The sequence below is a fragment of the Sorex araneus genome, chromosome X (genome assembly GCF_027595985.1).
Source record: "Sorex araneus isolate mSorAra2 chromosome X, mSorAra2.pri, whole genome shotgun sequence".
NCBI classification, from domain to species: Eukaryota; Metazoa; Chordata; class Mammalia; order Eulipotyphla; family Soricidae; genus Sorex; species Sorex araneus.
The window spans coordinates 109,897,220-109,923,322 of NC_073313.1; the positions used below are offsets into that span (position 1 = coordinate 109,897,220).

At 37.4% G+C, this 26,103-nt stretch overlaps 1 protein-coding gene and 1 non-coding gene across 4 annotated transcripts in view; both read right to left on the reverse strand.

Moving 5' to 3' along the window:
- The window catches only part of TRPC5 (transient receptor potential cation channel subfamily C member 5), a 330,706-nt gene that overhangs the window by 119,346 nt on the left and 185,257 nt on the right, over positions 1 to 26,103 (reverse strand). For all 3 annotated transcript variants that reach the window (XM_055121759.1, XM_055121760.1, XM_004606294.2), the window contains one exon: positions 13,624 to 14,145. In XM_055121759.1, coding sequence (XP_054977734.1) covers positions 13,624 to 14,145 — 522 coding nt within the window. The remainder of the gene's footprint in view (positions 1 to 13,623; positions 14,146 to 26,103) is intronic.
- Positions 871 to 1,047, reverse strand: LOC129400704 (small Cajal body-specific RNA 16). The gene has a single exon (XR_008627890.1). It is a non-coding gene; the product is annotated as a small Cajal body-specific RNA 16 (non-coding RNA).

Sequence of the window (26,103 nt, forward strand, 5' to 3'; positions counted from 1 at the left end):
TTTATGACAGATTTACCAACTTTATCTAAAAATATTATAAAACTACTGGCATCATCCTGTAGTTCATCACCATCAAAAATATATCAGCAACCTAATCTGTTTACCAATTCATCATAGAACTGTTGTGAGGGTCACAGAATTTGATGACCAAGAACCCATTTGCTATAGTTATAAGTAATATTTTACCTGCTGAGGAGAGCATTGAGGAATGGATTCAGTGTCAATCCCTGTTCTAGCTGGTGGATTTTTTTTTGTCCTAGTTAAGAATATATTCAGACCTTTCATAAGAACAAGTACCTTATGTAGAACAAAGTGATAGGTAGATAGAAGCCAATGCATGTCCTTTCAAGAAAACTTTACTACCAGACCTTGTTGATCCTTGGACTTTGGATCAATACACCAACAGAAGATGAAGATTTAATCCTTAATACAGTTCTTGCTGTTACATGAAGAATTATACTGAAATGTTTTCTATGGTATAAATAATGAGTTAAGAAGTGGAAGAAATCGTTGAGCACATGTGGTGCCAGAAAAAGGGTGTCGCCTGCATCTACCTTCTTGAGATGTGTACTGAATATCTGTCTTTGGAGAAGCCCGTGTTGTCTCGAGCGTGTTTCTCTCACCTGCATTTGTTCCTTCCTTTTCCTAAAAGTCTCCAAATAAAATCTGATTTTACTCAAAAAAGTGGGTGATACTAAATTTCCCAAGAATTTGTGAGAACTGGTTATTTCTTTGTTTTATATACATTATTATTTTAGTGAATTTAGAAATAAGAACTATTTTTAGTTCTGTACATTTCCATTTGTAATATCTTGTAGAAATAGTAGTACTTGATGTATCTCCAGAAAGAACTGGTATCTCTCTCTTTTTTTCTGTGTGCAGTATCATTTTGATCATCAATCTGCTGCTAGGATGGTCTCACCTGTTACTGCAGATGCGCTGGGAGACACTGCTCCCTGGCGCTTGCTGTAGGTCAAGGTCGTGCTGCCCGGTACAAGGCCGCACCCGCACTGCGGGCCAGCACACGGGAGCCTTTCCCCAGACCAGTATTTTTCCAAAATATAAAAGAAAAATAAAATAAGTAGTCTTAATTCAGGGACTGGAGAGACTCCCAGAGTGATCTTTGGTCAGAGTCAGGAGTAAGCTCTGAGCATTGCTAAGTGTGGCCCCACAACTGAAAAAAATTCCGCATTCAATGTTATGCTTCTTCCATTATTAATACTTATTAGGTCTATGCAGGATTCTTCATAATATGACCAAAAAAAAGAAAAGAAACTTCTCACCTAGAAATGGAGTAAAATCCTGATGAATTTTATTGGGACCTTGTGGACCAGTTCATTACTCTAAAAGGGATGAAAACTAATTGGGAATTATCCTCCAAGATGATATTTCAGGTATCCTTTGCTTTTAATAAATTTGTGTATGCCACTTTCCTTTCCTATATTAGTATTTCCTTTCAAGCTAAAGGAAATCCAAAGAGAAATTTTGCCTTTTACTTTTTAACAAAAGACAAAAATAGTTCTCAGCATTTGTTTTGCAGTAGTTCTAAAGGCAATGTACAGAGTGATGAGAATATCCATGCCACATTCCTTCCCTGGGAACTAATTTATATAGTTTGTGTCTATATAACAGCTTTTCTACTTTTACTATATGTTAATGTTATTGTAGGTTTTATGTACTATTGATAGGCTATTTGGGGGTGGCTAAGAACACTTTACAATTCTGTAAAAACAATGATAATTGCTTCTTTGCGTTATGCCATTTTACCTTATGAAAGATTTCATTAAAACACTATGTTTTTAGATACAAGGAGAGCTGTAGAATGAAAATTTTTACATAAACAGAACAATATTGGTGCACTTTTACTTAATAAATATAACTACTTAATTGGTCTTTAGTAGAGAACAAGTCCAACAAACCATATTCAGCTAAGAGAAATGATTCTAAGAAGTAGTAGCTACCAGATTTTTTAAATGAAAAAAGCTTTAAAGATAGATTTTTTTCTGAGAGAAACCTCTGAAAAAGTTGAAACCAAGAAGTTGTAATGAAGGACAATTCCTTCACATGCTGCTTCACATAAAAACTACTATGCAATAATTTTATTTAATGTAAACGAGGCATTATAACAAGAGAAGAGTACTAATACTAGAAGGACTAAAAATCCCACAAGGACTGTTAACTAATGGAAAGTCACACACCTATTGGCATGGTGTTAGAGATGATGGTCCATAAGTATATGTGAATAAATATCCTTTAAGGTATAAAAAAATGCCTAGGAGATAGATGATAAAATTATTTTAGTTATGCTGCTGTGACTTTGACGTAGAAAATTTAACTATTAACATATGGAAGCATAAATTTAAACAAATAGAAACTGGCATTTAGCCATAACCATTCTGAATACATTATCAGCAAGGGGAAATGCAGTTATTGGAAGAGCCCATATCTAAACAGAGGGACTAAATAAATGTGTTGAGCATTTACCGATCCTCTTCTATGCTGTGCAAAAATCCTCATTTTATTTTGAGAGAATAACTACCCTTGTTCTGACTACCTTTCTGGGATAAATAAATAATTGCTTTTATTTATATAAGACAAACCCAGAAACACCATGGTTCTCCTTTCCTGAAGAATTGCTTTTCATCTCATGGCATAGGCAAAAACTAGGTAGAAGCCTAAAACTCTATTACTGGACAAAGTGTATACAAATGTGAAGAAATGACATGTAAAAGCCAAAGCATATTGGTGAAAACTAGTCTCACAATTTGCACACAACCTGCTTTGTGATTTCACTTTCCATAGTTTCAGTTACCTGTGGACACCCACAGGTTTTTGTTTTTCAAATTTACTTATCTTTTCTTTTAAAAATAAATTTTATTATAGTTTAAGTAATAGTGTTACAGTGGTGTTCAAATTTATGGTACTGATGTATGAAGTTACTGCTCACCACTACTCTCACTGAAGTGCCCATAACCCCCACCCTCATTCCAGTATCACCTCTGGTACAACCTTTCTTCCCTCACAACTATCTCTTTGTTATTTGTTGGTTGATATTTATGGTTTAATGCATACTGCTACCTCCCTTAGCACATCCATGTACTCAGGACCCTCCATCTCTGTCCTTTTGTTATTTCCACTCAACTTATTTGTTCCCCTCAGTATCAGGGGAAAAATCAAAGTGACCACCATAGTCTTTTTTTCAACCACAGTCTTATCATGTAAAATCCACTAAGATATTTTCAGAGAGCAAGAGAGATAGAGAGAGAATTAGAGGGCAAGAATTCTGATTTACAAAACCTTTTATTACATTATATTGTTACAGTTGTACCATTTTATTGTTATTGTTATTAGGCTTGTATTATGCCTAATTTAAAAATTAAATTTCATTGGTAGTTTTTGAGAGTGTTGTTGGTATTTTAGGCATCCACAAGGGTCTTTGAAGCTATCTTCCATGGATAAGAGGGAACAACTATAACATATTATAATCAAAGGCTTAAAGAGACATTTAACACATACAGGTTCAAAGCAAAGCAATATGATGGATCCAGTATCTAATGCTGAGTAGGGTCTGCGTGCATTGATAATTAGCTACCTTTAAAAATAAATGAAGGACATTGTAGACTTTTAAGTCCAGGTCTTCCTTGGATGAATAGTTACATAAGACACATGTAAGTTTTACTAAGAAATTTCAGGATCGGCTTATTTAACAAATTAAAGAAAGAGAAGCCAAAGATCATTTTGAAAATCAGAATTTACAAAGCTATTTATAAATATTACTATGAGAAAATTTCACAATATATTCTCTGTGGAGAGATTGATGAATGGAAGAGAAGCTAGGAGACTTAAATAGTTAAATATAGACTCAAAGAAGAGAAAAAAAGTTACATCATGATGCAACTGCTATGGGTAATTAAAAACATATCAGATAGTTGATTAAAGTACTTTATTTTGCATAATGATACAAATTTCTTAATGTAGAGAGCTCTAGATACGAAGTATGTCCAAATGGAAAATAATATGCAAAAAAAGAATACATTAAAATAATCTGCAGAACAATGGCAGAGAAAGAATCTTATCTCACCATTCTAGTAGTTTTACAAGGAGAATTAATGATAACAGTTAAATATAGACTTTATACATGCAGAAGCTAAGAAGAATAACAGAAAAAATGGATGAAAGTTAAAAGATGAAAACTTTCTTCAATTAAAGGTTTAGAAATAGCATTGGTTGATAACATACTTTTTGCTATGAATTTTTACTTTATGAAAATGGATTATAATTCTGAGTTAAAATAAAACTCAAATTACACTGGTAGAACCCAGGCTATACCAATCAATATAGAATTCTAAAATATATTATTATTAAGAGGATTTAAAGATTTAATAATATGACCTCAGAGCTAATCAGCAGGACAGATGATACGTGTAATTTTAAGTGAGGTATGCTTACACAGATAATTAGCTACTTTTAAAGGTAAAAGGGGGAGATTATAGTATATAAAAGGTATTATTTTAATAAGAAGTGACAGGTAAAACCAAACTCAACTTTGACACTGAACTTTCAGATAAGTTTATTTAATGAATTTAAGATATATAATTATGGATTAAGAAAAATTCCTGCAGAGCCCTTTGCAAAGTCAGAAAAACCAGCTGTGATAGTGAAACACATAGTTCTATAATACTTGGCCAAGATCAGGAAACGTATCCAAAGACAGGCTATAAGTCTGCTGCACATCATATTTGCTGAGAAATATAATTTTAGGCAAATAAATTTAATGCTTCTCAAATATAGATACTGAAGAGTAACTATTCCTCCTGCTAGTCATTTGGAATATAACAGTTTCATAGTTGGTTTCTATGAACTGTCAGACTGTTAAAATTGCAAATAATAGTGAGAAAATACTCATACTAATACAAGCAGGCAAAGTACATCAACAGAAATATATTGCACACTAAAGATCAAAGCAACCTATGAAACAATAAGTGATTAACACAAGGCTTTGGTGTCAAAGGAAGAAGATGCTACAGTGCAACATGTGGAACTGCTACTCTGTGGCTATAGGGGTCATTTGGAAAGATTGCACTATAATGACACCTCAAGAGGAGATAAACTGTATTTCAATGTTTTCTTTGACTGCTAATTGTGTTTAAGAACTGGTAAGACATAAACATGATGCAAACAATAAAGTTATGCATTATGTAACTGTATGGAAAAAGTCAGAAATAGAGTTAGTAATGATAAAAAGTGTATGAAATAAGAAAATATTTAGGAATAAGAACTAGTGGATAAGAAAAAGAAAGAAAGAATTCTTTCAAGAGTTGTGCAGCTATTTATGGTGAAAGTCATAGCATAGTTTTCTCATGAACAAATTGGTTAACTCTAAGATTGTTAATACAAACAGGTAAGGTTAACATTTGATACAACTTATGCTTTTTTATAAAAGCCTAATTAAAGGGAGCTATATCAATAAACCTAGCAGTCTACTGACTGGTCCTACCAGTCTACTAGTAGTACTACTAGTAGGGATATCATTCCAAGTCTACTACCTTCGATTGGTATCATTCATTTCACCTTCAGCGGAATGGGGGAAATAGCGAGTCCTTTCTACAAAAAAAGCTCTTTTCTGGATTTTCTAAAATCAACACTAAAAACCAGTCCTTGTGTGGCATAGGAGGAGACGGGTTCATCATTTGGAAACATATAAGTGTGTGAAAGCCACCACAGAGACAGGCACATGTCCAAATGAACAAGAGCAACTAGTGCTGGCATGGATGCAAGGAGAAAGGAACACTTATTCATCGCTGGTGGGAATGCCAACTGGTCCAGCCTTTTGGGAAAACAATAGGAGCATATCTCAAAAAATGAAAAACTGAGCTCCCATTTGCTTTTTTCTTCAGGGAAAATATTTTTTACTCATTAATTTTTTTTATTATTGAATCACTGTGAGATAGTTACAAAGCTTTTATGTCTGAGTTTCAGTCATTCAATGATCGTGAGCTCCCATTTGACCCAGCAATATCCTTTCTGGGAATATACCCTGGAGGTCCAAAAACACATATTGTAAACACCATCCATCCCCACTTCTATGTTCATTGCAGCACCATTTAAAATATATTACCAGAATCTGGTAATAACCTGAGTTCCTTAGAGCAGACAAATGGATAAAGAAACTATGGTACTTCTACACAATGGAATACTACACAGTCATTAGGAAAAATGAGGTCATGAAAGATCATGAAATTTGCCTATAAGTGGATGGTCTTGCAGAGTATCTTTCTGAGTGAGATGAGTCAGAAGGAGAGAGACAGATATAGAATGATTGCATTTATATGTGGGATATTATAAAAACAACAAACAGTATGAAACTAATATCCAAGGCCAGGGAAAATGGGTCAGGAGGACGGGCCAATGGTTGGAAATTACCACAAAGATGAGGTTGGTGGAGGGTAGTCAAGATAGAGGAGAATCCTTTTTGAAAACATTAGTTGGAAATGATCACTCTGGAAAAGAACTAAGTGTTGAAATTTTGTAAAGGGATATACATGATAACCTTTTAGCATCTGTATTGCAAACCATAATGCCTAAAATGAGAGAGAAAGAGAAAGAGATAGAGAGGGAGGGAGAGAGAGAGGAGAGAAGAGAGGTGCCTGCAATAGAGACAAGTGGGGTTAAGGGGTGGTTTGGAGGGGTGGAGTGAAACTGGGGACACTGGCGCTGGGAAATTACACTGGTGGAGGCATGGGTGTTGGAATATTGTATGACTAAAACCCAATCATGATCCGCTTTGTAATTGAATCTCATGGTGATTTTATTTAAAAGAAGTGTGTGAAAACCAAGGAAATGAGCTGCAAGAAGCATGAGTCTTCACCCTGTGTTATCTGAACAGTTTGAAGCTCTGTGATGATATGATCATAACCTCATACGTGATGATCACTGCCATTTATTAACAAAATAAAATTTTACTAGTTATTGATACATGTAATTTTATTATGTGTCTCAACATGTTTTAACTAAGAAATCTGCATCTGAAAAAGCAAAGAAATTGTGGTCATTCTAAGTAATCTTGTGGTGAATTTGGAGCTTTCCAACCTGGCACAGAAGTTCCTACTCCACAGTAGACTCATGTTATACCAGAACCCGAAGTTTTACTCTTGACTTCGTCATACAATCCTAAACAAATATTTAGCGTATAACCCTTTCTTGTTTGTAAGTTACAGATAATAATTTTTACTTGTAAGTTCAATGGTAATTAGGAAAAAATAAAATAGTGCAGTTTTCAATGACTTTGACACACCACATTTGACAGAGACAACCTATATGAGCTATTGTGACAACATAATTATATCTTTATATGTGATCACTATCATTAACTATTGGAATAAAACCCTTATTAGCTGTTGATCCATATCATTATATTATATTTAATGCATTTAACATTTAAAAAAATTATGGTCAATTTCTGTGTTTTCTATATGAAATAAGAATTTTTAGTAGCATTGAAAATGTTTATGACATTACCTGACATCCCTGAGTTTATGGAACATGTAAAAGATTTATCTAGGCTAGAGGAAATTTATTGATTACCTTGGTGCCTACCAATCTGCAACCCACCCCTTGTCCCTTGTTTTTTTCTTTTATAAATCCCCCTCCTTTTTTCTTTTCTTTTTCTTTTTATAAAGTTATTCGCAATAATGGATTACATTCAATATTTTGACACCAATCCCACTACCATTACATCTTCCCATCACTATTATTTTGAAATTTCCCACCACTACTGAAACCTGTCGAAAAGGCAGATGCTAGATAATTTATTTTGTAGTCAAAAAGGCAGATGCTAGATAATTTATTTTGTATTGCTTGTTATGAATAGCATAAGACGTTGCGTGGCCACAAGAGAGAATGTGCACTCCAGGAATTTTAAAATTTCAGATAATTAGAGTCTGGTGAAATCTCTGCAGCAAGCTGCTCAGTTCCGAGATTCTTTTATGTGTCTCTGGATTGAGGCTGTTAAGGAGCTTCATAGCAGGCGGAGAAGTTTGTGGGTGTAACCTCCAGGGTCCCATAGGAACGGGGAGATGAGACGGACATCTCCCCGTTATGAACGGGGAGATGAGACGGACATCTCCCCTTTATCCCTTGAGGCCTGTAGTTTGCCATCACTGACCCTGCATAACTGAGCTTCTCATTGGTTTCTGGATGTTGGCAGCTGCCGAGTTTCCTAGGAGGCAGGTGGAGGGACAACACCTGCTCCCGTCTGAAGTACTCTGGTGAAATTAGCCTGTCCACCCCCTTTTTAAAAAATAAAAACCCTTCTTGTGACTGTGTGGGCAAGATAGTTGCTTTCAGGACATGAGTCCATAATCTTTCAACCTGCTGTGTTGTCAATGAGGGTCGTTTGTTACTAGACACTATATCTCTGTATTAACTGACCCTCTAGTGGCAGTGGAACTGAAACATTTTCATTCCTGAATCAATTTTTGTTTTGGTTTTCCTGTTTTCATCATAACCTACATGAGTAGTTATTGCTGTGAAAATTGATGATCAGGTAATACAATTTTACATATGATAAAAATAACTACCTGGTCCACTGAACATTAATTAATTCTCACTAAGCATTGTGTATAGGTTCTTGGAACCTGTGATGTTGTAACCTTGATGAAACCAAGTTCTCAATTATTGCCATTTTGTTTGATATGGGCTTGAATTTTTTCTATAACTTTAAAGGAAATAACAGGGGCTTGAGCGATAGCACAGCAGGTAGTGCTTTTGTCTTGCACTCGGCTGACCCGGGTTCGATTCCCAGGATCCCATATGGTCCCCTAGCACTGCCAGAAGTAACTCCTGAGTACATGAGCCAGCAGTAACCTCTGTGCATCACCGGGTGTGACACCCCCCCAAAAAAAGAAAATGACAGCATTCCAGGACTTGCTGTATTGGGATTAAAACCATTTTTTAAATTTTGGACTTAAAGTGCTATGTTTCATATTTTAAAACTATATTATGCATATTTATTGAAAATATATATTAGTCTATGAACTCAGATTAAGGATAAGAATGAGGTTGAGGAGAGATACCTGAAATGCGGGGACCTCAAGTAGCCCACAACATTGCTAATAAAACATACTAAATTTAAAATGACAAAAGCACCTCCAAAATAATGCATTACTAAATGTTCACAATGAGATTTTCAGTTTTAAACCAGACCTGTAGATTGAATAGAGGACCGTTAGAAAGTTTAAATATTTGTGACACAGTGGAATCATAGTCTTTAAATACATGAAATTCACTGAATGGGAAAAGTAGAGTTCTTTTTTGGAAACAAATTTGGAAGAGATTTATAGATTCTAATGAGTCAAAATCGTGCTTTACATTATTGAAGCAGTACCTATAAAGTGTAAACCCTGACATATATCAGAATTCTCAAGACTGCCTTGCTAATCGGTGTGACTTAGTTTGAAGTAGACTAAAATTCCTCATTTCTGCTCTCTATCCTCTGTATTTTATTGGTGGTACATTCCATTGTTTCTTTAAACTTCTAATGCGTCCTCAAATATTCCATTCTAAATTCCTTATCAGAGTGGGTTGTCCGCAACTCACTAGGCCTGGGTTTCTTCGTTGCTTTGCAATTGTGACCCTTGCAGTTTGAAGTTGTTTCCTGTGTATTTCTTCTGTATTTACAAACCTACAGTTAGGATGTTTAAGTGTGTATGGTGTGTTATGGAGAGATGAAGTTCCCAGGCGAAGTTCACTCCTGGCCTGGGGAGGAACAGTGGAGTTCCTGAGCTCTGTCCAGAACCCTGATGGGACGAGACATAGCCTGCCTTTAGCTCTCGGGGACCTGTGCTGAGCTGAGCAGAGCCAAGCCTGGATGGCTGACTGCACTCAACTCTTTGCACACAGGCTTCGCTCCTGGGGAGGAAAATGGCATTCCTGAGCTCTCTCCAGAAACCCGACATGACTTGACGTGGCTTTCTCTTGAGAATTTAATCTATTAAATTATATCATTGCCCTTGTTTAATTCATTGCTTAATGAGTAAATACTAGCAAGTGTAAAATTAACAATCTGCATAAATATAATATTTTAGATTAATTTTGCCTTTCCCTGACTATTCATAATTTAGAAAAGTTAAAACGTACTAATTTCTGTGTTATGGATTAGAAATAATATGGTTTGAGAATTATGAAACTAATTGAATAGAATCACTATTGCGATGAAAGTTGAAACCCACAATGACACCCCAGAAGTTGACTCCTAAATGGAGATGGACAATAATATGAATGCATTTATTGCCACTGACAGAGTTGTAAAGTTAAATATGGATAATATGACATTTTTATGTTTTGTATATTTATATCACAAATAACTTTTCATGCAGAGCAAATGGAGACTGAAAAAAGTGTTGAATCTGATGCTTATTAAGAGAGCAAAAGGAGCAAATGCTCTACATCACTAATCACCAGGGATATGCAGATTAAAACAACAATGAGATATCATTTCACACCACAGAGACTGGCACACATCCAAAAGAACAAAAGCAACTGATGTTGGGGTGGATGTGGGGAGAAAGGGACTCTCCTTCACTGCTGGTGGGAATGCCGACTGGTTCAGCCCTTTTGTAAAACAATATGGAGAATTCTCAAAAAATTAGAAATTAAGCTCCTGTTTGACCCAGCAATACCACTCCTGAGAATATATCCGGAGAGGCAAAAAGGTATAGTAGAAATGACATCTGCATTTGTATGTTCATTGCAGCACTGTTTACAATAGCCAAAATCTGGAAAATACCGAAGTGCCCCCAAACAGATGAGTGGTTAAAGAAACTTTGGTACTTCTACACAATGGAATACTATGCAGCTCTTAGAAAAGATGAAGTCATGAAATTTGCATATAAGTGGATCAACATGCAAAGCATCATGTTAAGTGAAATGAATCAGAAAGAGAGAGACAGACATAGAAAGATCGCACTCATCTGTGTAATATAAAGTAACAGAATGGGAGACTAACACCTAAGAGTAGTAAAAATAATAACCAGGAGGTCTCCCCCACAGCTTGGAACCTGGCCTCATATGCTGGGGGAAAAGGCAACTGATATAGAGAAGGGAATACCAAGTAGAGGATGTTGGGAGGACCCATTTGGTTTAAAAGATGTGTGCCCAAAGTAGAATATAGACCAAATATGATGGCCACTAAATACCTCTATTGCAAACTACTATGCAATGGAGAGAGAACAAAAGGGAATGCCCTGCTGCAGAGGCAGGGTGCAGTGGTGGTGGGTAGGGTGGGGGTGGTGGGAGGGATACTGGGAACATTGGTGGAGGAGAATGGGCACTGGTGAAGGGATGGGTAAACGATCACTGTATGACTGAAGTGCAAACACAAAAGTTCATAAGTTTGTAACTGTACCTCACGGTGATTCACTAATAAAAAACTTTAAAAAGAGAGAGCAAAAGAACTATAAATCCTTGGTACATTCTGGTTGGTCTAAAGAGACCTGGGAAAAAATATCCTGTAAACTAAAATATCCTAGGGATATTCTGTAATAATAATAAGGAAAATAAGAGACAGAGAACAAATTTTCATGAAAGAAAAGGGGATGAACTGTGAGGGGAACATGATGGAGGGCAATAAATTTAGAACCCAATGATTATTTCATTGTCATATGCCAAAAAAGTCTCATTAAAGTGCAGAAGTCATCAAAGCATTTTCCTAATTCAGCAGTATCAAATAAAGATTATGAACATAAGGGCTCAAGTTATAATGTAGTTGGGAGATGACTTATCAATACAAAATTAATGAAAAAATTCAGTGATTTTTTAAAAAATATATACCTTAATTTTCAAGACAGAATGGAGGTTATCTGCTCTATAGTAAGACATTTTTTAGGCCATAACACTAATTTTACAACACTTATATTCTTTAATTATCTTTTTATGGAAACAATTCATATTCTGAAACTACATGTGATTTTCCACAATATTATAATTCACATAATGACAAAAATCTGGAGAAATTGTAATATGTATTATGAATGAAAACATTTAATAAGTGAAGAGTAAAAATCAAAATCTATTAGATCTTATAGCAGAACATTTAACCCAGCTACCAAGAGCAAGAAATATATCAACAGAATGATTATGGGAGCGAGAAGAGAGAGGGAAAGCATGACTTTGCTATATTTATTATAATTTCAGTACACAGAATCAGACCATATACTATTGTCCCCAATGTATAACAATAACATTATGCAACTAGTATTTATTCAATGCCTTATATATGCTGAAAACTGTGCTGTGCATAAGCACATTACCTGTTCTACATTTTTAAAACTTTAAATTTCTCCAGGGAAGTACTATTATTATCTCGATTTTCAAAAGAGAAAAATGAATTTCAGTTTCTTCAAGCTCAATGAAATAACTTAAAGCAAATAAAGACAAGAATAGAATAAGGAGACTCATGGTTGGGTCACCCCATTATCTCCTTTATAGCATTTTCAATCTGCATGTTGCTTTTATGTCATTTTTCATCCTCTTCATTTTTTAGGTACCCCTCTTCACCTCATTTTAAGGGCTTATTTTTCTCTCGTTTGAGAGAAAGAGACCATATGGGCACACAATATAATTTGCCTCAAAGTCTAAATCTATGAAGGGAAGTTATTGCAAGTTGCCCTTCAGACAGAAATCAACTCTTGTTCCAAGCTGTTTGAATATGACTTCAGATAATATTGGAAGAAAAATGGATATAGAAAAATTAAAGTTATCATTCTATATTTCACTTGAACTAGTGTTTTTTTTCTCACGTATTTCCCCTAATAACCCTACGAAATCAAGAAATCATAGGAGAAATTAATGAGAAAAACCACCCAGTCACAAAGTTTCTACTCTTTATACTATATTATGCTGCTTTCTTACAGTTATATTTGACCTGCTACAAAGATCCCCAAAATTATTTGGTAAAATGACATAGAACAGAACCTGCTCAAATCTAAGTGTGGTTTATTTACAATGCAAAGCCTAACCTGCAATCTGCTTTAACTAAACTCAAACTTAACCCTAATAGTATGAAGGTACACTTTACCCTCCTAAAGAGGATGGCTCCATTTTTCAAAAATACATTTCAGCCTTATTGTTTAGAGGTTGACAAAGACTTAATTTTGTCATCAATTATTAGCAACCCCATAATGAATCTTCTGTCACCGTGGCCAACCATGGGCCCAGACTAAAGATATGGTGTTACATGTTAAAGAAGCCCTCCTTCTGATCACTTACTTTAGTTTGTATTTCTGTACCCAGTAATATGATCACTTAATATTTACCAAAATATTATAAAACTCTCTGAAGGCAAGGTCACCTAGAACAGTACTGTAGAAGCATTTGCTGAATGAATAAGTTTCATTGAAAGAATTAGTATATCTGCATTATCCCCTAATTATCTAGCCATAAAGAAAATCTGTAGAAGCTTTATGTCCCTTGGAAAAGTAGACCTACTGTTTTCTGAGACCTATCTAACCTTGCCTGCTTGTTTAGAACTTTTTTAGCTCTAAACAGTTGAAAATGCTATCTGTTCCACTATTCTGGATTCAGGAAGACTTGGGTATCCCCAAAGCAGAAGATAACTCAGCTTACCTCTTTCTGGTGATATTTGATTGCTACCTTCAGTTTCGCCAGGTCATGGTACTTTTGAGGGTCAAGTTCTTCACTGTGGTCATCTCTGTGATTGAGGATGATCTCTAGTTCTCGGGAACTCCGAGCCTGGTCTAGTAGGTCTTTGGCAAATAGCTTGCACTGTTGGGAGAGCTCCTCATACTCAGTCTTGAACTCATTTTCCACTTTGCTTAGCTCCTTGAGCTCCCAGCCTAAGCGGAAGGCAGTTAGGATGGGATCTTCACTTGACAAAGCAATGAGTGAGGGGCTTGCCAGAGCTTTATAGATGTTCAGTCTGGAGCGAGAGTGACGCAGGCTGTCTACCTCTGAACTGGACACACACTCCACACAGTTACAGCGGATCTGGTGGGGCCTTGGGATAGTGACCCGTTTTTGAACAAGCAACTTGATGATTTCATAGTTGTTGGTGTGGGCGGCCAGCATAATGGGTGTGATATCTGGTGTGAACTCAGAGAACTGGGTGTCCATCATCAGAGTTGGGACCTAGGTAGAAGCAAAAAAAAATGTAGAAGAGGGAGGCATTAAGACTTGCAATAAAAGGAACAAAGAAGCCATCACAGTATTAGTGGTTAAGATTGAGGTCACCACCATTTCACCAATCCTTCTCCTTATATTATTTTTGGTAGCTTGTTATATACCCGATCTGCAGTACTTTTTATGTGTTTACTCATTTACTTCCAACAACAATCTTATGTGTTAATTATTTTCCAAAATTGAACAAATTTAGGTGCACAGAGGTTAAAGAACATACTCAAGGTTACTTAGCTTTTAGTAGCAGAGCCAAATTTAAATCTCAAGCAATTGGAATCTAGGGCTTGGCTCTTAAATTATGCAACCACACTATGTCCAATTTATCTGGGACACAACGGGGAATAGAGAAAAGTTAAGGACTATTTCTCCACTTTCTGGAGTTTAGTTGGATAGATCAGATAAAAAAAACACAAAATTGGCAAGTAGGACCACATCATGGCATATGCAAAGTTCCAAATGAGCAACACAGACTGTAGGAATACTTTTTGAAATATTAAGAGAAGTAGCAATCTTAAAGCCCATAACATAAAATCAAGCCTGATGTACTAAAAAATCACTCTCAAGTGATTACATTGACTTTATAAGTACATAGGACTTCAGGGAACCAAAGACCAAAGACCTGGAAAAATACAAAGCCACTGTTCCTGGAAATGTAGAAAAATAACTTGTGAGTCTTAGGAATGTAGAGAAACTTACTGACTGAACTAAATATTTCATAAATAAGATCCTTTAGGCAAAAAGAGCTTTTGATAAAACTGTTTTGTCCATGGTGTTAAGCTTGGCTGTATAGAATGGCTGTAAATAAAAAGTATGGGGTTATATGGATATTCATGGACCTCTCTAGTATGTATGTGAGACTTCTTTAATTATTCTTTTTTTACTTTAGCTGTGTCTGTTTATATTCAGTTATTTCTCAGTCTAATAAGGAAACTGGGGCTCTTTTCCAGAGCCACAGAACAGTATCAATATGCTAGAAACTAGAGCTAGAGAATGAGAACTGGAATAGTCAGAGGAGGCTTCCTGAAAAAGTAGAGTTAGCTTTGAACTTGTGGATAGGATCCCAGAGTTTGTGAAATATTTTTCTTAACATACCAAAAAAAGTAAATCCAAACAGTTAAAATTAACTTACTATAATAAATAATTCCAAATACTTAATTTTAACTGGAACAAAAGAACACAGATAACGAAGATTCTCTTTGTATAGACAAATATTATGAAATCAATAACTTTTATTCTTAAATTTTGCGTTTAAAAATGCAGTTACTGGAGGGGCAGATCAATAGTACAGTGAATACTTAACATTGCATGCAGCCAATTGGGGTCCAGCCAACTCAATGTGGCTCAACCCCAACCCCCACCAGGAGTGACCCCTGAGCGCAGAGCCAGGAATTAGCCTTGAGCATCTCCAGGTGTGGCCCAACACACACAGAGAAATAAATAAAACTTTGTTGCCAGCAAAATGACAAAAGGGTGTGTTTATCTTCTTTGTTTTTCATCTTGTTTATTTCCTCCATAATGAAGATTTCAGAACAGAAAAGTAGCCAGAAAACAGGAAGTTGAAGATACCAAGGGACTAGAGTTAGGAGCAAGTTTGTTTCCTTCACAGAGTGGTTGCAAAGGCCTCTAAAAACTTTAGAAAAAGTTACGTATTTGGCCATAAATTGCTTAGATGAGGGGTAGCGGAAACATTTAGAGGGAGGGAATCTGCCACAAACAGGGCAGCAGAAATTGAACAAATAGAAAAAGCAAATCAGACACAGCAAAGAGTAATAAGAAATGAATGTAAGTCTGTTGGTTAAGGAAGAAGCAGCTTTGAGTGAGCCTGATAATGAACATAAAAAAAACCTACATCAACACTAGGGTTTGGACTGATGGTAAATGAGCAGTGTATCAGAACCTGATCAAGAAGAACGGAGTTCAGGTATTCCCCTTCTGAGTGGCCAAGGACAGTCTAAGCAGGAGGTAGAGGGAAGATAGCAGATAGGTAGCCTGCCACACAGAATTCCCTGAGCAGTATGCAATAGAGTGCTTCTTCACTCCTCTTAAATACCATTGGTACATCTTGTCCTCTTTCTACCCTCATCCCTTAGTCTATTTTTCTTCCTCCTCACCTTTCTTCTATCCTTCTATCAATGCTGCCAACCCAAAACACAACCGTATGTATAAATGTTGCATAGCTTTTCATGTCATGAGACTAAAAGTTGCTGTCTATTTACAGAACTTGAAATTTACTCTAGAATTATCTGAGACTTTGACTTTGCTCTGAACAAGAGTCTACTGATTTCTTATTTAGTTTTCTGAGCACTTGACGCTGAGTAAAACTTTCAAGTGAAAAATTTTCAAAATTTTCAAGAGGAAAATTGGTTTGCAGTGGCCAACTAGACTGCCTTTCTCCTTCAGTTAACCGTATCAAAAACAAGACACCATATACACCTCATTAATTATTCTATCTGTATATATCCTTATGGGATCCTCTGTTGAATGGTCTGTTCATTTTTCTGAGCAGACCAAAGGCCATTTCAAGCAAAGCTTCTTCAATAGCTCCTTCTCCTAGCTTAATCCAACTTACTGTACTTTTTGGGTTAGGGGTCAAATCCAGCAATGCTCAGGAGTTATTCCTGGCTCTGAACTCAGGAATCACTCCTGGTAGTGCTCAAGGGACCATATAGGATGTTGGGGATTGAACCAGGGTTGTCCATGTGCAAGGATATGGACATGGGTTGTCCATGTGCAAGGACAAGGACACGTACTATTACCCATTATAGTATCTCTCCAGCTTCTAATCCTACTTCTTTTTACCCATATGTGTGGGCACTAGATTGCACACAAGATCTTTTTTGATGCTACCTTACACTTTTATTATTTCATATATGTATTTCTTGCCTCCTCAGTAAGGTTATAATTTCTTTAAAGGAAAAGTTGTCTCAGTGTTTTCTTGTTTTCTTCATAACATCTAGCACAGTGCTAGAGAAACAGCAAACAATTAACAATAAAAGCTATTTTTTTGATTCTTGGATTATTTTTGTTGTGGTGGTTCCAGGGATAAAATCTAGGACCTTGTATAGACAAATCAAGTGCTTTAACACTGAATTACAGAATCACCTTTTAACAGACCTATTGTTAAATATGAAATTGACTCTCCTTTGTCAATCCACATCTCACAATTTGAGACAATATGAATTTTTTTGACTTTTCTTTCCATTGCCCTGATAAATGGAAGAAGTAAAAACATAAATTATACTGCTGACTGTCTTAAAATTTTAAGTGTCTGACTTAGAACCAGGAAAGATGGTACAATGGGGAAGGTGCTTGCCTTTCACTTGTTCAACTCTGGTTCTGGTCCATATGATCTCACGCCTGCCAGGAGCAGAGTCTGAAGTAAGCCCTGAGCATAGCAGAGTGTGGCCAAAAAAAAAAAAACAATCAAACAAACAGAAATTGTCTCACTCAAAAAAAATTAAAGATAGTTTATGGAACAAACTACATGATTGTCAAGAAAGTAGGCTGGCTAGGGAGTGGAGATGGAAGGAAATCGGGGTACATTGGTAGAGAAAAGTTGACACTGATAGTGGGACTGGTGCTGGAAAACTGTATGCCTACAATTCAACTATAAATAACTTTGTAAATCATTTGTCTTAATAAATATAAACAAAAAACAACATAAAACAAAATACATATTTGATACAAATTGGACTTGAGTAAGCTGGTTTGTGATCCTTAAACTAACATATAAACTGTGAAGTTATGAAGGAACAGGAGAAGAAGTTGAATGATAAAAGGCCTCAAATGCCACGATAAAGAAGGTAATGTTATCAGATGGCCATAGGTCTTCACTGAAGAATTTTAATCAGAAGTGTGCCGGAGTAAAAAGAATGTTTTATGAAGACTAATTTGTTCAAAATATGGAAAATGAGCACTAGTAAATGTACTGGTAAGTGTTTAACCAGCAGCAATACTTTAACAAATATCTTTGTAACATTTACCAATTTATTTTGTGTAAACACTCTCACTGTGATCAATTTAAATCTACTACTGTCTGTATAGTGGTAGTGAAGGGGTAGAATAGGTGTGTCAGGTAATCTAGTAAAGACAGTTGCTTAAAATATTGCCAACATGATAGATAATGGATATGGCTAGGGGGTGGAAATTAACACACTTATAGGAGGGAACACAGGAGAGGGAAGTTGCTCTTTGGTTCATCATTAGTGTCCATGCAGATAACAGGAAAGCACCAGTTTTAATCTATGATACCTAAAAGCAAAAATAAAGCAGAAGGGACATAAAGCCACTGCACTATGGGCCTCGAGAGGCAGGTTGTAGATCTGCAGCAAGGGATTACATAACAGCAGGGACAGACAGTAAAGGACAGGAAAGGACACAGAGATTCTCAGAAGTTTGGCATTTGATGAATGTCAGTGTATCCTGGAAAGCAGAGGCAAGTGAGGGAGGCAGGGTAAGTGAAATTATCCAGCGTAGAGTCAGCAGGGATAAAGCACAAGTTGTTTCATACATAGGTGAAAGAGAGAACAACCTAGACATCAAGAAAAACCTCTAACTACTTAAGAGGTACAATGAAGAAACTTTAATATAAGCATAGAGAATTTTATGTGAGAATTTTACTTCATATCATCATCATTATCATCCCGTTGATTGTCGAATTTCTTGAGCGGTCTCAATAACGTCTCTATTCGTCCAAGCCCTGAGATTTTAGAAACCTCTCTACTCGTCCTTCCAATGATGCCATACTGGAGGCTCTTACAGGGTCAGGGGAATGAGATCCAGCTTGTTACTGGTTTTGGCATATTAATACACCATGGGGACCTTGAGAGGCTCTCCCATGTGGGCAGGAAACTCCCAGTAGTTTGCCAGGTTCTCCCAGAGGGAGAAGCAGCCTTGCGCTTCCGGGAGCTTGCTTTTAAGTATCTGGATGTTGGCCTTTGACAGGATTACACCGCGCCAGGGGCAGTCCCTGGGTGTGACCACCTAGCTACTGGGAAATGGGAAATCTGGGCAGAGCAGGTCCAATCCCGATCCGAGGAGCCTTGGAGGTTGAGAGCCTTGGGTCCCACACACCTAGGTTCCTCTGCCGGTTCCTTCATGCGTGAGGCTTGTCTGAACATGTTGAAAGGGGCCTTGAGCATGGCTGTGACTAGGTTCCGGAGGTCTTTGGCCGCTGGGAGCTCTGCTCGGAGTGAGGAGGGAAGATGGAGCCCATCCTCTCCAAGGAGGCCTCGGGGAAGACAGCCAGGCGCGTGGCGTGGGCAGGAGACTTTGCGTCGCTCTTTTCACTTATACAATTTTACTTACACAAAGAGAATTTTACTTATACAATTAAAAGACCCCCATAGGAGCTAAACCACTTTCGTGATGGAAATCATGGAATCCATGACATCATGTAAGCAGAGTTGAAAGAGTTATTTATAACCAGCTGTAACCGACTGATATAAGTCAGCCAACACACCTCAGATTACTTGGATCATTTTCATAAAGATAACTGAAATATATCACTACTCCATAAAGAGTTGGAGACATTTTATTTATTTATATTTATTTATTTTTCAATTCTTTAATTTTTATTAGTGAATCACCCTGAGGTAAAGTTACAAACTTATGAACTTTCATGTTTGCATTTTGTTTACATCCCTCCATCAGTGCCCATTCTCCTCTACCAATGTTCCCAGTATCCCTCACACCATCCCCACCCCAACCCCCACCACTCCACCCTGCCTTTGCAGCAGGGCATTTCCTTTGGTTCTCTCTCCTGTTGAATGTTGTATTTTACAATAGAGGTATTGAGTGGCCATTATGTTTGGTCTATAGTCTACTTTCGGCATGCAGCTTTCAACAAGAGTGGGTCCTCCCAGCATTCTCTACTAAGATGAAGTCATGAAATTTGCACAAAAGTGGATCAACATGGAAAGTATCATGTTGAGTGAAATGAGTCAGAAAGAAAGAGACAGACATAGAAAGATCACACTCATCGGTGGAATATAAAGTAGCAGAATGGGAGACTAACACCCAAGAGTAGTAAAGGTAAGAACCAGGAGGTCTGCCCCACAGCTTGGAAACTGGCCTCACATGCTGGGGGAAAAGGAAGATGGGATAGAGAAGAGATGGAGACATTTTAAACTGAGCATTAGTTCTATATGTAGACAGGAAGGAACAGATTTAAGACTTTTTTATGTATTAAACGGTACTGAATGGGTAAGAAATAAGGGTATAGGGGGCCATAGAGATAGTATAGGAGGTAAGATTCTTTCCTGGTACATAGCCAATCCAGGTTGGCTCTGCCTTGCACATAGTCAACCTGGCTTTGATCCACTGGCAATGTATGTGGTCTACCAGGCACTGCCAAGAGCGACTGACCCGTGAGAACAGAGTCAGGAAAAAGTCCTGAATATTGCTGGGTGGTGCCCTTCCAAACAAAAATAAATAAATTACAAAAATAAGGAAAAGAAAAAGAAGCGATTGTATCATGTTTTTGAATTGCATTGAGTTGTATGGTGACATTGTTGCCATCAAAGTGGGTTTTACTGTGCTGTTGGGTTCTTGAGAATGTATGAAAGATTTGCACACAAAACTGAGAAGATTAAGTAGTTACAGTTTATTGTAAAAATCAAGTAGAAGGGTCCAGGTCCCTCCCCAATGTCTAGGTCTCTCCTGGTCCAATGTATAAGTTCCAAATACTGTCCCTTACCATCTGCTCATGTCCAGTGTATGCTTCTCTAGTCTGAAGTCCTGTTCCTAGACCTCTCCAGACTGAACTCCAGGAGTTTCCTCTTGTCATAGATTTCCTACTCTCCATTCATAGACAGGGTGCATATGGGTGATACTCCTATGCTAATTAACGGTCTCTGTGCCTCTCTACAACTGTGCCCCAGAGATTTCTATCATACCTTACTGGCTTTCCTAGTTTCCAGCCACGGCCACTGTGTTCCTGGGTGAGACTCTCATGTGCAATTCGACTGACTGGGCATTAGGGCCCTGCCTGATCTGTAGCCTTCCTGGGTATCCAAGCCCTGCCCGTATTCTGCCATCTGTCTGGGCACGCAAGCCATTCTTGATCCTGCACTCCATCTGGGTGTAGGTGAGGGTGTGAAGAAAAAGAGAGTCTGGCTGAAGAATTCCTTTCATTTGCTGTTATTTAGTACCACCAGTCATCCCATTATTTATTCTGATTGGATACTTTTTCTATGAGTGAGTTTAAACTGACTGACCAACCAAATTACCCTCTACTCCTGTTGTATCAATATTACCATTATAGTGAAACTGCTTTAGTTCCAGCCTGAGTTGGTCCTGGAATTAAATATGTAAAATTCTAGATGCTTATGAATTTATTAGTTACTTAAGAGTGTTAAAGTGTCTTTGAATCCCCTGATGCTCTATGTCCATGTCTCACGCTGATTACTTGCTGGGTCCTGTGTATGTAGGCCTTGGTCCACGCTGAATTTTGACTAGTTCTGTCCCTCCATTTTCATTCTGCTCTTTTCATGGTTCTTTCTTAGTACACTAGTGTCCTCCTGATTTCTTGCTGGGGCTTTCAGCTTGGTTTTCAAGACTCATGGTGCTGCACTCTTTGCTTCTTTCTTTTCTTCATGTTGAGGTCATGTGACTGGAACTGCTGCTTTCTTGTCATCTAACTAGGCACAGATGAGGGGTCAAAAAGGAGCTATTGTCAGCTAAAACAATTCTTAGGAAGAAGAAGGTGGGAGGCATGACCCTCCCTAACCTCAAACTCTACCACAAAATGGTAATAATTAAAACAGCATGGTACTGGAACAAAGGCAGAGCTGCAGGCTAATGGAACAGGGTTAAATATGCTGACACACACCCTCAAATATATGATCATCTAGTGTTTGATAAGGGAGCAAGAAATGTGAAGTAGAGCAAGAAAGGCCTCTTCAACAAATGATGCTGGCAAAACTGGACAGTTATGTGGAAAAAAAATGGACTCAGACCTCTACCTTACACCATGCACAAAAGTCAGATCAAAAGGGATTAAAGATCTCAACATCAGACCAGAATCCATCATGTACATTGAAGATAAGGTTAACAAAACCCTCCACAGCATTGAAACTAAAGGTATCTTTAAAGGTGACACACCATTGGCCAAGCAAGTGGAAACAGAGATAAACAAATAGGACTACCTTAAACTGAGAAGCTTCTGCACCTCAAAAGATACAATGACCAGAATACAAAGACAGTATACAGAATGGAAAAGGATATTCACCCAATACCCATCTGATAAGGGATTGATATCAAGGATTTACAAGGCACTGTTGATTCCACAAAAAGAAAACATCCAACCCCATCAGAAAATGGAGCGATGAAATGAACAGAAATTTTCTCAAATAAGAAATGTTAATGGACAAAAGACACATGAAAAAATGCTCCTCATCACTAATCATCAGGGAGATGCAGATCAGAAAAACAATGAGATACCATCTCACACCATACAGACTGGCCTACATCCAAAAGAACAAAAGTAACCAGTGTTGACATGGATGTGGGGAGAAAGGGACTCTCCTTCACTGTTGGTGGGAATGCCGACTGGTTCAGCCTTTTTGGAAAACAGTATGGACACTTCTCAAAAAATTAGAAATTGAGCTCCCATTTGACCCAACAATACCACTTCTGGGAAAATATCCCAGAGAAGCAAAAAAGTATAGTCAAAATGACATCTGTACTTGAATGTTCATTGCAGCACTGTTTACAATAGCCAGAATATGGAAAAAACCCGAGTGCCCCAAAACAGGTGACTGGTTAAAGAAACTTTGGTACTTCTACACAATGGAATACTATGCAGCTCTTAGAAAAGATGAAGTCATGAAATTTGCATATAAGTGTATCAACATGGAAAGTATCATGTTAAGTGAAATGAGTCAGAAAGAGAGGGACAGACATAGGAAGATTGCACTCATTTGTGTAATATAAAGTAACAGAATGGGAGACTAACACCCAAGAATAGAAGAGATAAGTACCAGGAGGGTTACTCCACAACTTAGAAGCTGGCCTCGCATACTGGGGTAAGAATCAGCTGGGATAGAGAAGGGATCACCAAGCAAATGGTGCTAGGATGGTCTGCTTGGGATGGGAGATGCAGGCTGAAAGTAGACTATAGACTGAACATGATGGCCATTTCATATCTCTATTGAAAACCACAAGACCGAAAAGGACAGAGACAGCAAAAGGGAATGACCTGACACAGAGGTAGGGTGGGGTAGAGAGGATGGGGTGGTGGGTGGTGGGAGGGATACATTGGTGGTGGAAAATGGGCACTGGTGGAGGGATAAGTACTCGACCATTGTATGACTGAAACGCAAGCACAAAAGTTTGTAAGTCTGTAACTGTACCTCACGGTGATTCATTATTAATTTTTTTTAAAAGAGGGAAAACAAACTTTTTATTTCAATAAAATAAAAAAATCCTTAATAAAAATGGAGCTATTTTATGTCTATACCTGAGCATAGGATCAAAGATAAGGATGCCTAACCTGTGTCCCCCTTAAAGTTGTTATTATTGGGGCTGGAGCGATAGCACAGTGGGTACGGCGTTTGCCTTGCACACCTGGGATCGATTCTCAGCATCCCAATATGGTCCCCTGAGCACCACCAGGAGTAACTCCTGAGTGCAGAGCCAGGAGTAACCACTATGCATGGCCAAGTATGACCCCACAAAAAAGCAAAAAAAAGTGTTATTCACACCCTTTCTTTCCATTATCTGATTAGCTATCCCACACGTTGGTGATATTTAAAATGATTAATTGTATTAACTAGAGTATCTGGAAGTCCTCCCCTCTGTCCCCCACCCCCATCATACCACAGCCAATTGAGATAGTGAATGTGAGGAAGATCAGGCTTAGGATTTAAAAAATCAATTTGCATGAGATTAAATTCCAAGACCATGTAAAATAGGAGTCAGGAGGACTGGTCAATGGTTGGAAGCTTTCCACAAATGTGTGTGGGGCAAAAGACAGAACAGAGAAGGGACCAGAATAACAATTATAAATTATCACTCTGGACAAGAATTGAGTGTGGAAGTGGATAAAGGGATATGCACGATAACCTTTCAGCATCTGCATTGCAAACCATAATGCCCAAAACGGGGGAGAATAGACAGAGAATGAGAGAGAGAGAGAGGAAGGAAGGAAGGAAGAAAAAAAAGAAAAGTGACTGCCACCAAGGCAAGTGGGGGGGGGGGACTGGGGACATTGGTGGTGGGAAATATAAACTGGTGAAGGGATGGATGTTGGACCATTATATAACTGAAACCCAATCATTAACAACTTTGTAACTGTGTATGTCACTGTGACTCAATAAAAGAAAATTAAAAAGTCATTTTGGACATGTTGATTTTAAACATGTCACCTTTTAGGAAAGTAGCAAGAAATTGCATTACTCTAGAATAAGCCTCAAAAGAAAGGTCAGGGCAGAAAATATAGATGTTATTTGCCTGTGGTAGTACTTGAAATCCAGAAAACAGATGGGAAAGAACATCTGCTTGTCCTCTCTACTCCACAGCTGGGCCCTTCCCACAGTTGGACTGACAGATCTAGGACTCAGTCTTGTCCCAGTTTTCAGAGCAATTAAGCCTTAATGTAGGAAGTGCTCAAGTAGCTTCCTTCATTTCAAATTATAATTAGTGGGACTTTGCATTAGGACCTTTCCTTAGTCAATGTTTTTAAATTCCAGCCTCTAACCTACCTGTGTTTTAGTTCGTGGAACAAACTGTATCCCTAGTCTGAATTTCTGTTCATATAACTGACCAAATAACTAAAGGTAGTATATTTTCTGGATTAACCATGCCTTTGATTTTTTTAGTTAATTTACAGTTCTGTAAATTGGAATGCAAATATTTCGTGTCTGGTGATAGGCAATTGATTATTGCCTTGTATATCTATTTGTAATTTTAATATGTGTAAATTTATTTTAGCATTTTTAATAAGGCCATTAAGGATCAGAAATTTTTTGTAAATGGTCAGATTTTCTTTTCTGATTGGTTATTGCTATATATGTGTGTGTGTGTAATTTCTTTGAATTTTGTAAATTTGTTTTAGCTTTCTTGATAAGGCTATCAGGGTACAGAAAACATTTTTTTCTGTAAAAGACCAGGGTTTTGTGTTCTGTAAAACACCAGATAAGTTAGGCGTTATGGATCACACAACTCTGCTGTTTTAGAGAAAATACAGCCATAAGAAATAGCAAAGAGGTTAATGAACAAGTGTGATTGTACTCCTTACCTTTTCTTTTAAAACAAGAAGACATTAAGGCAGGTAGATAGGAAGTGGGTAAGTGGCAATGGATTTTGGGAAGTAATAGAACAGACGCTATCTAGAAATGAAGTTACTTTGCTTCTATTTGTTTTTCTAACCCTAAAGAAAAAAGGCTGGAGTTCCTTTGGATATGAAGTGTAAGATTGAATGACAGCATAGAGAAGGCTGGACCCCCCTAGAAGATGAGAAACTTCAGCAGGAACAAAAGGTTCTTATATTTCACATAAGAATATGAAATCATGCCACAAAAATTCAGACTTTGTTCACTTGATACCATCCTAGCAAGGAGCTCTTGTGTGTATGTGGGCAGGGTTGAGAATGAAATTGCATGCATTTCTGTGATTACCCATATCCCAGACTGCACTGCATAGTTTATTATATTTTATGGAGTCTCCTTCTTTTCTCCCTTTCATATTTTGCTTTACCATTTGTATTGTTCTGATTTTTTTCTACCAGAGCAGGTAATAAACCTGGGAAAACTATGCAGGTATCAGGACTTTCAGTCACTGGCAGAGTGACTCCCTTCCGCCTGAGAATCAGGACCCCTTGAAACGTGAAGTGGTAGGACAAGTTCTCATGACATGAACATCAAATAGATCTTAACTGAAGTTTGATGTCAAAAAATTACGTCAAGTGTG